The following is a 16,713-nucleotide window of genomic DNA, read 5'->3' on the forward strand; positions in this document are numbered from 1 at the left end:
TATCACTAATAGTGTGGGAATAGATGTTTGTATTATGCTTTTCCACGATTCAATAGATGATATCACTTTTTGGACTTCACCTTCGTAAAAAGTAAGGTTGCCTTTTCTATCAATCAATGAATCACAAATTGCGTCGCCGTAACCCAATTTTACACGACATGTTTTATCTAAATTTAGGTTTTGAATCGCTAGCCTGGCTAGCATAGCTGGAATTATAAGTCCAGCTACAATCAGTTCTACGGTTATATTTGATTTAATGTAGCCTAATTTTTCGATAAATCCTCTGTTATTGAAATCATTGTTTTGTTTGGTTCTTTTTGAGTGGTTGTTCTTCGGGGTTATTGTCTTTTTGTTCTGCACCAGACATCGTGTACGTTCTCGTTGAATGTTCAGAATCTACTGTTGTTGCTTTATTATCATACATAAAAGTTCATTCGTCTCTCATTCAAACAGTTTCTTTGATGTGTATCGTATATACGGCTGGATCAAAAGTATTATCAAAAATAACCATTTTTAAATTTAACTTTGTAAATGGTGCTTTGATTTTATTGTTTTTTGTAATAAGGATTTTAATTAATTTTAACTCTAATTCTAGTTAATTCTAATTTATTTATTTAAATATATTTGACATCGTAATGTAAATGTGTTTGGAATGCGAATGGCACTTTTTCTAATTATAGTAAATTAGGAGTAGATCTGAAAGTCTTTAGTTCGTTTGAACTCTGATTGTACATAGTTAGGACAATGATCGAGGATCATAATTTAAATTACAATGGAGTTTTCCTGTAAAAGCTTAGTAGTAAAAAAATCGTGTTGTTTTACTGAAAACACACAAGATCACGATGTAAATCCTGAGCCTTTTTAGAGATAAATAAAAAAACTACGGACTTTTTCAAAATCATTCATATTAAGATTAGTTCTACTAAATAATTCACGGATGAAAACATTATAATATAAATGTAAGAATAGAAGTAAATTTTTTATGTTTTAGGCAATTGATTTATAATATCATTCTCTTTTTTGTTACGATTTTCGTCAAAGTAATTAGTTTGATGGATGCGGGCTGCTCAAGATCGGGAGAGTTGGTTTTCATTTGGGGAGGCCTACGTAAAGTAGTAGACGGTGATAGGCTGATTGAAATTGTAGTAGTTCCTCTTAAGTCTCCATAATATAACACATTATTGTATGTACATTCATATAATTTTATTATTGAAGGAATGCTTTTGATATCCACCCTGTATATACGACACTTATCAACTCTGTTTTATACTAATTAATATTTGCACAATGTGTTTAGTTTACTACTGCATCGGCCCTGATGTCTAGATAACAATATAAATATCAGTCAATTCCTACCATATTTATTTAATGATTACGCCATCTTGCGCAACAGTCGTATTGAGAGCTAATTGTTCCATGTTTTACTTTATAAGCTTCTTTACTTTGAATGAGTATTTAAATGCAGTGTTTAATCGACTGCGAACAATAAGTATTCCAGTGGTCGAGGTAATAGCAGCTATGAGCTATTGTTTTTTCTAATGCTCGAATCGAACATTTTGTACGTAATAACGGTCGCAGGCGAAGTAAAATGTACACACTTAGAAATTTCAGTAGGACTATTATATTTCATTATAAAATATAACCCAATAAATGTAGCATTTTGATCACTTTTATAACATTTTACCATATTTTATTTATTATCAAACACATTCAACTATAGGTTAAAAAGTAAATGATTAAAATTTGCGAACAACCTACTTACAAGCAACAGTAGGAGATTAAAATCTGATTTTATAATAAAACAATAAATAATATCATGATACCGGTATGTATTCAGCGTGTTTGAATACCTTATCTCGGTTAATGATTTTCCTCATTTGTTCATATTATACTTGGTCCACAAAATTGCAGTTTTATTAATTACATTATAGTCTTATTACCCCATCTCACTCTAAAGTACTATACTAGCTTTTCTACACATTGTAGGAAGTACAGCTTAGTAACAGAGGTTACTAGGAAAGGTATGGTTGCCTGAATGACACCAATCTCCTCTAAGGGTTTCCAATTTGGACAAATTATATTTTTAAAAGTTCAGGTTAAATTTTGGATCACATGGGAATCAAACCCAGGATCTCTGCTTGTATTACATACGGCTAGACTACGGCGGCGCTGTTACCTTTTTGCATCTTCATGTATGATTTAATAAATAACCTTAAAACAATGATGTTCTACCATCATTACCTGGTCTCTCTTTAATCGGCACTTATGTAATCTAAAGAGCTATATTATATAGGTAAAAAAAAACATTCGATTAAAATAGGTTCATGTTTATTTATCGCGAATGTATTAATAATAAGATAATATGTTCATAAAATCACAAGTCACGGTTTACGCATGACCAATGAATTAAAATTGAGATAATAAGAAAGACATTGCTCAGTACATAAGTATTTGTAATGATAAAAATATTATAATGATTTTCTTTTGTATTTATAACGAAACATATTATATAGGATTTAGTAAAAGGATGGTAAATTAATAATGAATCTTGGGGTATTACGCAGTAGGGTCATTTTGCCGTGAACGTATAATAATCAGAAGATGATCATAGACAGACAGCAGTAAATCTGCCAAGTTAGTAAAGCAGAGGCGACGCACCGGCCGAATACGTTACATTACACGAACCAAATCGGACCGTAGTCGATAAGTTGTCACTTTCAGTATTGGATAAATTATTCTTAAGTATTAAATAGCTGGTGGTAGGATATATTTTATATTCGCCCAGATAGCGATCACTGTACAAAAGGTGTTAAAACCCGTCATAGTGGCCCATGTAAATGTGTCGCGTTCCGAGATCAGCCTGTGTATATCCGGTTCCACCAGGCCGGCAGAATTATATCGACTGGCGAGGGGTAATCATATCTGGTCAGTCGACATTCTATTGGACCCTATTCCACTTACTATCAGGTGCAGTGGGTCACTTTGTCGTGTTCGTATAAAAATATAACTACCGAATTAAAATAGGACAAATAGGAGGTTTTTAAGTTTTGTAGTAATTATATTTTACAAAGATATTTTGCTACAGTCGATCGCCTCGAAGTTAATTCCAGGTAATGTAATATAATTTTAGTAGTGTTAAGTTTGCTGGAAAACCTAATCAATAATAATCATAACTTATATTGAAATTGTTTTGAGGGTCGAATCCGACTTCCGATTTACAGTTATATGCGCCTTTAGATAATATATTTTCCCCATGATTGTACCTTCGAACAACTATACCATGGTCTTAAGATTGGTCCCCGCAGAGTTATGAAATGTACAGGCTGAACGTGACCACGTCATTTATATGAGCAGTGATATAAAAAGAAATCTGATGAAGTAGAATAAAAGTGGTTTGTTTGTTTCCTGTTATAAACATCGATATACGAAATACCCAAATATTTATCCATCCTTGTCTATAAGCAGACGATAAACTCTTTGGTATCAAATATTAGAACAAGTCAGAATTAATAACATAGACTTGTTTTGTTACGACCTTCTATAGACATTATATTTCTTTTCTTTTTATTTTTATAAAAAATAATCTAATATATGACAAGAGGCGCTATATTTAGATATCAATATATCTATTACATTTTAGACTGTTGTAATGAACTATAATTAAATAACATACCTTATGACTGTTTCGATAAGACTCAATATTTGTTTAAATCTACGATCGTGAAGAATAGGAGAAATTGCTCCGGTAATCTATATAATTGCGGGAAGCGGAAACACGATTTCCTAGAATCTCCGGAGAGATCACGTGCAAGAGAATTTTATTGGGTATCACTGAATTAATACTGTGATATTGAAAGTTTCATTACGATATTATGTAGAGTACGGAGAACGACTTGAAGGTATAATATTTTACTATGTTTTTGGATTTGTTTGCATCAATTCAAAATTTTAGGATTTAAACAAACATCGCTAATATGTAGCTAAGGTCAGGGGGCCCCATTCCGTCTACGGAGGTATATTCGTCTTTTTGCAATAACAGGCGTTCTAATCGAAGGACAACTTTGATGACCATATAGGCGAATAGGGGATTTCTTGTTACTCTTACCTATACGACTATCGAAGCTGTCCTTCGAATATATAAGAATAATATAAGCCCTGTGTTATATTCTGTCCCACTACTGGGCACGGGCCTCCTCTACTACTAAGAGGGATTAGGCCTTAGTCCGCCACGCTGGCCTAGTGTGGATTGGTAGACTTCACACACCCTCAAAATTCCTATAGAGAATTTCTCAGGTGTGCAGGTTTCCTCACGATGTTTTACTTTCACTGTCCTTCGAATAGAACGCTCGTAATTGCAAAAAGTCAAATTCGCCTCTATAGACGAAATATGGCCCACTGACCATAATTCTGTTATGTTTCTATGTGGTATGTTCCTTGTATAAGATACCCAACATCAATATTTTGTGGTAAACAGCAGTGTGGTATACTTATTTGTTTCAAAGTAAGTATTATGATTATTATGATTCGACATTTAATTTCTTTTTGTGACAAGTGTAATGCTGCGCTAAGCATTGCTTTACAATTATAAGTTCAAATTAAACCAAATTGTTCAGTAGTTAACAATTATTTAGGGCAATAGTGAAGCTAATCATGAAGTGGGCGAATTTGCCTCCTTTAGTTATTCTGTTGTACAATCACGCGTAAAAAGATATATTCAATTAGCTTTACTAGAAATTATGAAAATATTTATGTTGAATAATTCTTATGAAATTGACCGTGATTCAGAAATAAAACGTATTAGAATACAATCAGAAACGTGTTTTCTTAATCTTTCATCGGCCTTCATTTTTGATAGTAATAAAGATAATTTCACTTCAAATATTAGAAACGAAGGGCGTGGGTGTGTTTGTGTGCGTGTATTAAAAATTAAACTGCTGTATTTATAACTAAGATTTATTAAATAAAATCTTCTCGTCTGCTAAGTCAATGCTGCTGATCAAAGATACTTCTTTCGAGGGTTTAGCTTCTTCTTCTTCTTTCTTGTTCTTATTGTTAGACATTTCTAAATTTTCATCTATTGCTTCAATGTTGGGTCTTCGCGCATTCTTCTTATGCTGGATGAAGAACCACCTTAATAAAAAGAAGGTAATTAATATTATATATGATTCCTTCCATACCGAATTTTGGCTACGGTGGCTAATTTCAATTTATAATATTCAAGTATTTAACATGATGAATTTAACAATTGAGAAATTAATAATTTGCAATTTGAGGTCCCAGTGGATAAACAGAAAAGTATAAATTTGCTCTTTATTGACTTTACAGTATTTTGAGCCTTATATCTACAATTTTGTAAACTCTAGCCACCTGCTGGTATATTAAAACAATATTTAAAAGCAACATTTATATTACGTGGATAAAATTAGGATAAAAAGGCACTAACCGATAAAACGCATAAGACTTTTATCTTTTGTACATACAGACGGTATAACAAGATATCTTGTGCAGGTCACAGGATTTGTGATATATGGGACGTTTGCTGATTAAACAAGATACACTTTACAATGTTAATTATAATTATTTACTCTATTCTTGTTTTATTTCTAGACCATTTAAAGTTGATGCAGAAATGTGAATGAAATCATACATCAGGTACTTATCAACCTAAGCCGGATAGATTTTTTGTATAATCATAATGTGGTATTTAATAATAGAAATATTAACGAATGGCTAATTCAAGGTTAATTCACGTCATCGAGATTATCTTTTACATTTCGCGTTAGTGTGCTCATATAAATATATGTTTAAAGACTGCCACTAGAGCAGAAGAGCGCCGAATTGAATCGCATTTATTTCGTCTGCATAAGGTATGTTCCTTAGGGACGGACTTGCATAGAACCTATATAGTAGGAAATTGATGCGATTTGTTTTTTTTTTTCATTGCTTTGAATAACGAAACGAGCTTGCCGTTCGCCTGATGGTAAGCGATACGACCGCCTATAAACAGTAGAAACACCATCCAACACCTTGAGTCATAAAGTATTGTTTGGTATTCCACTACCCTCGCCGTCTCGAGACATGAGATGTTGTCTTATTATGTCCAGTAGTTACACTGGTTACAATATCCTTTAAACCGGAACACAACAGTGACTACAATCTGCTGCTTGACGGCAGAAATAGACATTGCAGTGGTACGTACCCAGGCGGACTTTCACATATGAGAGACCAGTGAATCTACGTCTAGTCAACGCTAGCCACAAAACCTGTCTCTATTAAGCTATTGTCTCTTTCAGTAACATGTCAGCGTTGAAGGCTTGTTGATAGCGGCACTGAATTAGTGCGCGAGTAATATTAACGTACTCCCTCTCAGTAGTAGAAGAGGCCCGTGCCCAGCAGTGGGACAATATATAATACAGGGATGATGATGATGATGAATGTTAACGTATGCCTCTAACTTTATAATCCATATAATAATGTGTAATGTTGTATTAAAACTCCGCATAAAGTTAAACAGATTAATTCATAACTAGATCAAGAAAATAATGAAATATATTACATTTATATTCTAATCGTTTATCCTCAACTTTTATGTTCTAATTTAGAAATTTTTGGCTTTGAGTAGTATATAATATTTCGTTTCCCTTTTCAGTGATACGCAGTTGAGTTTCAGATTTTGTTATGTAGCGTAATAGGAGACCTTTTAGTACTTTGCTGGTGGTAAGATATATTTAATATCCGCTCGGATAGTGATCACCGTACACAAGGTGGTAAACCCGCCATAGTGGCCCATGTATGTGTGTCCTTTTCCGGGATCAGTCTGTGTATATCCAGTTCCAACAGGGTGGCATAATTGTGTCAACTGCCGAGGTGTAAAGATTTTTCGTCAAGCGACATTCTATTTCACTCCACTCCACTTACCATAAGGTGCAGTGGAGTGACTGAAAGTGACCCACTTTGACGTAAAAAAAAACTTACCCAAATATCATCAGTGTTGGTATTGTAAGAAGCGTACTGACATAGTAAATGATTCCGGCGTCAATTGGTATTGTCATCATGTATATCCATGAATATATAGGGCCGAACACCATCGACGTCAATACTTCCATTAGGTTAAAGACAGACGTCATTTTGCCTTAAAAATATTAAATTTTCAACGTCAAATGTAGATATCTTTAGGATTCCTTTTAAGAGTAATTGCGATAACCTTCTATAAAGTTATTAAAGGATATTAGTTTGTCTTGTTTTGAGGCATTTCTAAGATTATATAGGATAAATAGGATTTTCCATATAAAAATAAATTGGTCGCTCGTCTGAGGGTAATCCGCCTCCTTAACAGTCATACGTCTTGGTATACAAATTACTAGTTTCGCCCGCGTGAAAGATTTTTCCAGGACAAAAGTCCCGCTATATATTTACCCAGGATAGAAATAGCCTGTGCCATTCCCGGGGTCTCAGCTTTCCAAAAATAACCCGTTAATACGGGTAGGTCGTGAGCTAGTAAGTACTAAAAAAAAAAAAAAAAGTAAGTTAAGTATTCATACCTAATTCATCACTGGCCACTAGTTTTGAAGAGATAGACCGAAGCGCAGTAAATGATGTGGCATTGAATGTCTCTATGGCAACAGCTGGAAAATATGAAAAAAACTTTATTAAGTGTGTATTTAGGCTTGTTGGATGTCGGAAAAATTACAAATAAGATAGAGTGGGAGGAATGATTCTGATAAATCTATCTGATTGGACTAATCCGGCAAGCGGACTCAGGCAAACAGGAACTAATATTTTGCAATAACAAGATACAAATTCTTCGGCAGTTTTTGAAAGCCCCGATAGTCTAATTGGTAGTCAAAAGTTCGGCCGACAAACGTCGCGGAATCGAACTCAAAGCAGGTGCACTTCTGCCTTGAGTCATTGATGTGTTTATTCTCTGTCGATGATATGAGATAATATCATGAAGAATTCTATGTTCCAATTACATCCAAATCCAATTAAAACTTAATGCGTTTTCTGCTATCATCCAAATATATTTAGAAACTTCTTGTATTATAATAAAAGCTAATAACGTACTTACCAATATACAACTCAGTACTATTTCTTGCAAAACCTGTTGTTAAACTTCCAATAATTTTGCTAAAATTAGATATAAGGCCTAAAACAGAATCGTCCCACTTGAATCGTCGACTGAACAAACTTATTGAAACGAAGGCACCTGAAAATAAATAAGATTTAATTTTAAGTATTTAACTATTAATTTGCGTATTTGGAAAGTGCTAATCATATTATTTAATTTGGTATTATTTTGGAAATGAATAGCTTAATTTTTTACAAAGCGTCACGGCGTTTTCCTCTTTAATGGTAGATAGAAGTATCTGACGTTTCGCCAGCTTTATTGAGTCCCATATAAAAGAAGGCGATTCTTTTTCCATTTACCTAATAAGATTTCACACTGCAAGCGGCTACTGGACATTTTCCATCAGAAAAACGAAATATCAGTTTACTCGGCTTAGGTATCGAACCTGAAACCTTAACACAATTTGATGACTTAGGTCATACACTGAGGTATTTTAAGAATGTGACAGGAAGTGGTTTAATAAATCGAGGCGTTTTAGGAAGGATACATCCGATATTTTACACTTTTTACTAAAGAGCGTTGTTTCTTTTTTAAATAGTAAAAAAAATAATGGTTTATTTTCAGTTTATAAAAATAACCACCCTATAACGTTAGAAACGTACCATATTTTTGGCTTGTTTCTTTCTTTATTCTCGTACGACAAAGTGACTGTACTGCACCTGATGGTATAGGTGATGCCGCAATATCGAATTTCAAGAGATTGCTATCTAATACCATTCGACACACTCATGCCGGCCTACTGACACTGTGGCGGTAAAATCAGGATACCAGGTACACGCAAAGGCAAGTATTTCCGAAGCCTGATCAGTGCGAGAAAGAAAAGACGGACCTAATGATTCGGGCCGTGATGGTTTGAACCATCAAGCTGTAGGTTCGCATGCTAGTACGCGAGGTTCTAATGTTAAAAAACACTCCGGTGAAAATTGCTCTTTAAGTGAAAAATCTCTCTCTCTACTCTATTATTCGGATTCGGACATGCATACCCCATAATGTAGGTGTCAACAAAGATTGGTAATATTATGAATAAAAGTAAAATTTACTTACCTACTAAATGAGTGACGATATAAAATGTGTTGTAAAAACTATATTTAAGTGCGTCCCAGTTGAAACGGTATCGGCAAAACAGATATCGCACTGTAAATTCACCTGGAAAAGAATTAATTATTACTTAAAATTATCTTTCTATTAAACTCAAGTTTATTTTTCAAAGATATTTGCTATAAAGTTAATAAACTCCATCATATAAGGCACTATAAGGACCTTTAAAAGCAGTATCAGTCGGTAATGTTTCAAAAAAAAATATGAAGCAACGAATAAATCAAATATAATTACGTCACTACACACAATATGGAACGATTATTTAAGCTATTATTGAATAGTCGATTGAAATCTTGAAACCGTATCGAACCCACCGAATGGAATTCTAGTTGTGAGAACTGGCAGTATTGTATAACCCTTAGCTTTGATACAAGCTTAGACGTACACCCTTCATGTTTATGTCACAATTCACGCTCATAAAATATGTAGTATCTGCAATTGCATAATTAATGCTTATATATTTTAAAATATTTCACACGTTCAAAGCCCTAATACTCAATTAAAAAACTGTTTATGTACTAATCTTTGACGATGAATATAGCGCCTGTTTGAGCGAATATACCGATAATTTGAAATCTATGATTGCATATGAAAAAGAAATATAAAATACAGAACACACCTTCGATGCCAAACAATTAAGTATTAACATACATACACTGAAAGAAAATTATTAATGATGAAAATACTAATGATTCTGGAGCAATCAAAATGCAAGTAAGAATAAAACCATGCAATAATGAATGTGAACTGCTCGTTACTTCGTTTCATTTCATTGGAGCACAGCTAAAAGACGCCAATTTACTATTCTAATAGGAATAAAAGATGAATGAATGGTAGACCATTACTGAACGGACGACCACATATCTCAGGAGCAAATGGTATTCATTACTTTATGATATGTGCTCATAAAAAGATTTGATTGCGGTGGAAATGCAGAAGTAAAGTGATCTCTGACTCGTAACCCACATATGGGACGCGTGAAAACACAGCAAGTATGGGATCAAAACAGTGAGAGCATTCACTTAAAGAGAAATAGAAACATTGAATTTAAAATATGAAATGTTTTTGAAACTTTGCATACTTTCTGAAATATAATATTAGAACACATTAAGATCCGCGCAGTCGCTGTCAAGATTTAATCAGACTTCACGATTTTGTATAAGTTTACCCCTTATTTCAAATAAATGAATTTTGAATCCTCTTAGCCAAATGTGGGCCACGGCGGCCAATCTCATCGGAGGTCGGTCAGGTGCGTAGGTGATATAGTGTGCGCAATACTGTTGACTCACTATTCCTATACTCTCATAGTCCAATGAGAAGGCAAACCGACATGACGGGAGAGAGATCAGGTGCAGGACTAACGGCTTTACGTTCTTTCCGAGGCATGGGTATCCTTGACTGCCACTGCCAAAATCCTAACATCGAGCTGCGACTAACTAATTTTAAGATGGAAAACCCTAATTTAAATAATTATGTGTATGTTTGAGAGCGGGTAAATTATAATTAAAATAAAGTCCACGCGGATAGAGTCGGCACGGTTATTACAACAATGAAATTTCATATTTTACTGCAGGTCATTATGTTATGCAAATGAATGCTCATGCGAATAATATTTACTTTACATTGATGTCATCGAATAACATTGCAAATAATACCACCTTACTCCATTACTTTTAGAATCTAAAATAACCCTGTTACCTAAATAAAAATAAATATGAGATTACTTGCATAAGCACCCACCGTAATAAAAAATATTACATTTGAATTTCGAATCTGTCATTTTTATACGATTGTTCATTGTGTTTTCTCATTTTGGCGCCAATACATTGTAAAATATTTTGCGATATTAAAATGGTGTGGGGTGATAAAGAGAACCGAATCGCTGTGATAGCATTACACAAAGTAGGTATGGAGCCAAATGCAATTTTTAAACTCTCCATACACTTGGTATTAGTAAAATGTTTGTGTACCGGGCTATTAATAGGTACAATGAGACCTCCTCTGTTTGTGACAGAAAAGATCTGGCCGTCCACGTAGTGTTCGTACGAAAAAGGTGGTCAAAGCAGTAAGGGAAAGAATTCGAAGAAATCCTGTCCGAAAGCAAAAGATTTTATCTCGGGAAATGAAGATAGCACCTAGAACCATGTCGCGTATTTTAAAAGATGACTTAGGACTTGCAGCCTATAAGAGACGCACTGGCCATTTCTTAACTGATAATTTAAAGAAGAATAGGGTGGTAAAATCGAAACAACTACTGAAGCGGTACGCAAAGGGAGGTCACAGAAAAATTTTGTTTACGGATGAGAAAAATTTTACAATTGAGCAACATTTTAACAAACAAAATGACCGTATTTATGCTCAAAGCTCTAAGGAAGCTTCCCAATTAGTCGACAGAGTGCAACGTGGACATTATCCGACTTCAGTGATGGTTTGGTGGGGTGTTAGCTATGAAGGAGTGACTGAGCCATATTTTTGTGAAAAGGTATCAAAACATCGGCACAAGTGTATCAAGATACCATTCTTGAGAAGGTAGTTAAGCCCCTTAACATCACCATGTTCAATAACCAAGTATGGTCCTTCCAGCAAGACTCGGCGCCGGGTCATAAAGCTCGGTCCACGCAGTCTTGGTTGGAATCGAACGTTTCGGACTTCATCAGAGCTGAAGACTGGCCGTCGTCTAGTCCCGATCTTAATCCGCTGGATTATGATTTGTGGTCAGTTTTAGAGAGTACAGCTTGCTCTAAACGCCATGATAATTTGAGTCCCTAAAACAATCTATACGATTGGCAGTGAAGAATTTTCCCATGGAAAGAGTGCGTGCTTCTATTGATAACTGGCCTCATCGTTTAAAGGACTGTATTGCAGCCAATGGAGACCACTTCGAATAAGCTTTTTATATTTTTAATTGTTTTATATTTATGTATTAAACTGACACACTGTAAAAGTAATAAATGTTATTTGCAGTTAACAATTTTCTTTTTTTCTTTTATTACAATATTTATGGCAAGACTAGGTACATAACTACTCAATCAAAATATATGGAGCAGCTGGTTTTTATTTCACGATTTGCGAGTTGGTCGCATAGTAATTATTCGTATTGATGGGTGGAATAACCTCCTTTCGATATTTAAGGGAATTTTGTTACACTCTGTATATTACCTTAACAATTACGTAAGTATTAACCTGATTCATGTTCACAAGTCAAGAAAGCTAAAAATCGATTGACCAGATTAGATCTAGTAACATCTTAACTTCCGCCATATCTGTAACCACAGCTGCTCTACCTTAAATTCAAGTCTAGCTACGGCCCTGTGTAGACCATGGCTGGCGGAATATGGCTCTGTTACACTCTTACCTACCCCTATAAAAGGACAGACACGATGCTATGTGTAAAACGGTGCTTAAATTACTAAGAGAACATAATTATTTCTTATGTTTACGCGAATGTTAGACATTGAAATTAAACTAATTTTCAGATTCTCTCGCGGTTAGTATTTTATTTTCTCCCGACGTTTCGAAGACTTTGCAGCCTTCATGGTCACGGGGACTGAGGTGTTGTTTATCCGCAAAGTCAGAGTTACAATATCTACCTACATTTTACAAATATACAACGTTCTTTTAAAAATTTTAGCTGTTGGTGGTCCGATCTACGCACAATGAGTGTCTTGAAGTCTGGCAGCCGGTCTTTTGGGTTCCGATTTGATTAAATGTAGAACTGGATCCCAGGCTTATGCAATCTTCCAACCATCTTCCCTATTGAAATTAGTTTAATTTCAATGTGCTAAGAAAAGAACATTTAAAAGACTACCTTCATGTTTACCGTGTTAACAATCACGGAAATTGGACTTCTGATTTTGCTACTTTCAGCATTTGCGGCAAGTCGCATTAGTATAGAACTATTGGAATTTTGTAAACGCATTTAAGAGTTGTAGCAAAATATTGCTGTTAGAACTTGCCAGTCTAAACTTAGCTTTTAAAATCTATCTACTCCTGGAAGAGAAAGATAGAGTGTGCGATACTACGTATTATTTAAATCTAATTTTCTAAATTTAGAAATAATCTAAATTTATCTTTGCTGGTGGTTGGATATATTTTATATCCGCCCTAATAGCGACCGCCGTACACAAGGTGTTAAAACCCGCCATAGTGGCCCACGTAAGTGTCGCGTTCCGGACCAGCCTGTATATATCCGGTTCCAACCTGCCGGCATAATTGTGTCGACTGTCAAGGGGTAATCATCTCTCGTCAGTCGACATTCAGTTGGACCCCACTCTACTTACCATCAGGTGCAGTAGAGACACTACGCCGTCCTTGTATTAAAAAAATCGAAGACTCACTTTCTAAAAGTCCCCTAAAATTACAATTTGTAAACGTTTGAACAGTTTTCATAAAACCCTAAGTATCAAACGGTCTAAATATATTTTTTAATATTCAAGAAGCTGACAAAAATAAACACGTGAAATATGATTTGCGCAATTTATGTAAAACCGAATAAATTCTCGAATCTTTCAAGAAACGTGGAAATAATAAATTCTAAACTATTAAATGTGTTACTTCAAAGAAAATGGATGTGTGTTTTGATCTGAAATGCTTTGCAACTATTAACATCTACGTAAGGATGGGTAGTGGGCAGGTCATTAGGCTAGTAATGGCATTTTAAAACTCCTACTGCCTTATTAATAAGCTTTGTAACTACTAGATTTGGCGTTCCGAACATTCACTGTGTTTTAGAATTGAACTGCAATTCAGTCAAACTGACTTTAGGGTGGTCAATTGACAGCTTTTGTGTACGGAGTGGCGCTCATGATATAAGAACTCGAGTCTGTAAACCTGGATTTGAATAAAAAATAGTCAAATAAGTAAAATTCTTTGTTGTTCAAGTGAATAAATAGGTTATAACAGTGACCTTTTGGTTGCCATTTTAGTTCAGATTTTGAACAAATAGTTTATATGGACGTTCGTGTCTATACAATATACGTCAATGGTTGTAACAGACAGTAATTCCATAATCGTTGATTTCCCATCCTCTTCCAGTGACCGTCCTGAGCTTCTTAACCCGTTAGTGGAATACCTTCAGCATGGTCGTTAAATTTTTAGGGTTGCCAACGCCTAAAGATCTCACCCAAAACCAGTGTATTTGTAGCCGACCCTCGCTAGGTTAAAAACTTAGGGTCATAAAAAGAAACTGTAATATAGTGGTTCGTTTCGCTTTTGCCAAGTGACTACCGTCAGAGGAAGCGAGAAAACATTGTATAACTAAGACACATATACAGCGTTTATAAGTGAGCCTAGATAGTATAGCTGACTTTGTGGCCAGTTATTCTATCGAAATTTATATTTTCTTTCTGTTCTTTTTTATTCTAACCCCCTTATTCATAGACTTTATTTATCTAAGCTCTATCTTAAACAAACAAGCCTGTTTCTCAGTGCTGACGGCATGGCAGCCTTCGTAGTCCTTAGACATAGGGCCGTTGTGATTGGCTAATATTGAGGTACAAGTTGAATCTGATTGGCTGTCAGATAAACAAAGCTGAACAAACAGCAAGCTGTCAGATAAACAAAGCTGAGAAACAGACTTGTTATCACAGCATTGCTCTGTCCTTAGATAAAAACGTCTGTGAATGAGGAGAAGCCTATAGTTCATCTACTGGGCGACGAGTCGGTAATGCCAATCCACTTCGTTTCGTTTAGCGATACTAAGAAATTGATAAAAATTGTCTCAACTAAAACCGGGGTTTGCAGGATACATAATTGTAACCGCCCGGATATCGACCACCGTACACAAAATGTTAAACCCGCCGGGCATGATAGTTTGCGTTCGGGGATCCAGCCTACGTATATCCGACTTTAAACAGATCGGCATAATGTTGACTACCAAAGTAAACTCTCGATCACTCCATTTACCATCAGGTGCACTGGAGTCTTTTTGTATAAAAATTCTTTCACTGATCAATATCGTTTGTTTGGTTACAGTTGCAAGTGCGGAACTCTCGCACGGAGTCCACTGAGGAGGACAAGCGCAGTGACGACAGCCGACCGCTCAGCCACGCCTCCGACTTCAGCAGGGATAATATCTGTAAGTACTTCTAGTAACCGTTTAACTTTTTGTATATAAATAACTAGCTGACCCGACAGACGTTGTCCCGTCTTAACTATGAATTTGCAGCGCGCATTCTGTCAATCGCTAACAGTTATTTCAAACAATTGACAGTTATATAAAATTTATGTTTTCGTTCGTTTTAAGTTTTTTTAAATTTTCTAATTTTCCGCGCAATTTTTTTGAATTTTTTCTTTCATAAGAACCTTCTATTGATAATAACAAATAAAACAACAAAAAAATAAGGTGAAATCGGATCCAGCCGTTCACGCGTGATGGCATAACCAAGGAAAATAGGGATTCATTTTTATATATATAGATATGCATTGAAGTCACATACTTTACTCTCAAACTACGAAATCGATTTTGATCTGGTTTTAACTCTAATTTAGAGAATTTATTTAGGAAGGCATTTATATGTATAATTTAATCTATTTTAGTTTTTTGGTAGTAGATTTTTTTTAATCAATTCGCATATTTCAAAGACGTAAAATAAACATCGTTTTCTAAATGAAACAAATGACGTATCAAACGATATATCCGGCTATAACGAAGCAATAAAACGAATATTAGCACCGCGGATCGCTGTTGGCAACACTTTCAATATAAATATGATGTTTGAGTGAAAAGTCCAGCCACAGGTATGACGTGACGTCAACCGTGGATATTGGTGTGGGGTTAAATTTATAATAAAAACATTTAGCGATATTTAGATTATAATTTATTTATTTATTTACAGCATGAAAAACTTACAGCTATATAGGTATGATTATATTACAAATAGCAACAATTTACGTGTCAAAAAGCCAATAACAAGTTCTCACTTATAGTGTTAAATTAAGTAACTTGAGAATGAGTAAAACTCTTACTACAAAAAACGGATACTAAAAAATAAAACATTTAATGAAAGAAATCAAGAGCTTAGCCACAGACACACTTGTTATAGAGGGATCTAGATTATTATGCTTATGTAATATCTGCTTGCGCGCACCAAGTAGCTGTTCTGTCTATAATATTTGACGATACCTAAAAGTAAACTAAACCTTAAAAGTATAATAACCTATCTTACCAGGTTAAATATGTCCCGGGATACAAAGTAGCCTATAACACTCAGAATGTAACTTCCGATTAGTGAAACAATTTGCATAATCGGTTCAGTAGTTTCAGACATAGCTCCTACAAACAATAGAGTGGACATTGAGAAGATTTTCATACAAAAGTTTTGCGCTTATGTGATGGTTACTCAATCTACCCTGAAATAGCAAAACATCAATGTAAAATACTTCAGATTTATCCACATCGTGATTTGCACGATTTTAATGCGTATATTAACATATTTTCTGTAAATATGTTATTTGTGTATTAATATCTAAGGACGCTGTAACATCTT

At 34.7% G+C, this 16,713-nt stretch overlaps 2 protein-coding genes across 4 annotated transcripts in view; both read right to left on the reverse strand.

The window, feature by feature from the left end:
- Positions 1 to 16,713, reverse strand: part of LOC115452807 (exosome complex component MTR3) — a 63,909-nt gene that overhangs the window by 17,839 nt on the left and 29,357 nt on the right. The gene's annotated exons all lie outside the window — the stretch shown is intronic.
- Positions 4,938 to 9,994, reverse strand: LOC119190387. Its single transcript, XM_037442159.1, has 6 exons — positions 9,985 to 9,994; positions 9,173 to 9,295; positions 8,069 to 8,206; positions 7,542 to 7,625; positions 6,976 to 7,132; positions 4,938 to 5,130 (listed from the first exon to the last, which is right to left on the reverse strand). Exons 1-6 carry the CDS (start codon positions 9,992 to 9,994, stop codon positions 4,947 to 4,949), a joined length of 696 nt encoding a protein of 231 aa, XP_037298056.1. The 3' UTR covers positions 4,938 to 4,946.

Source organism: Manduca sexta, chromosome 4, assembly GCF_014839805.1.
Source record: "Manduca sexta isolate Smith_Timp_Sample1 chromosome 4, JHU_Msex_v1.0, whole genome shotgun sequence".
Classification (NCBI taxonomy): Eukaryota; Metazoa; Arthropoda; class Insecta; order Lepidoptera; family Sphingidae; genus Manduca; species Manduca sexta.

Bases quoted from the DNA above. Each gene is read 5' to 3' on its own strand.
- LOC119190387 (XM_037442159.1), bottom strand. The intron at 7,626-8,068 runs GTAAGTACGTTA...CATATTTTCCAG, and splicing joins TAGTACTGAGTTGTATATTG to CTGTTGCCATAGAGACATTC. The intron at 7,133-7,541 runs GTATGAATACTT...AATATTTTTAAG, and splicing joins AGTGGCCAGTGATGAATTAG to GCAAAATGACGTCTGTCTTT.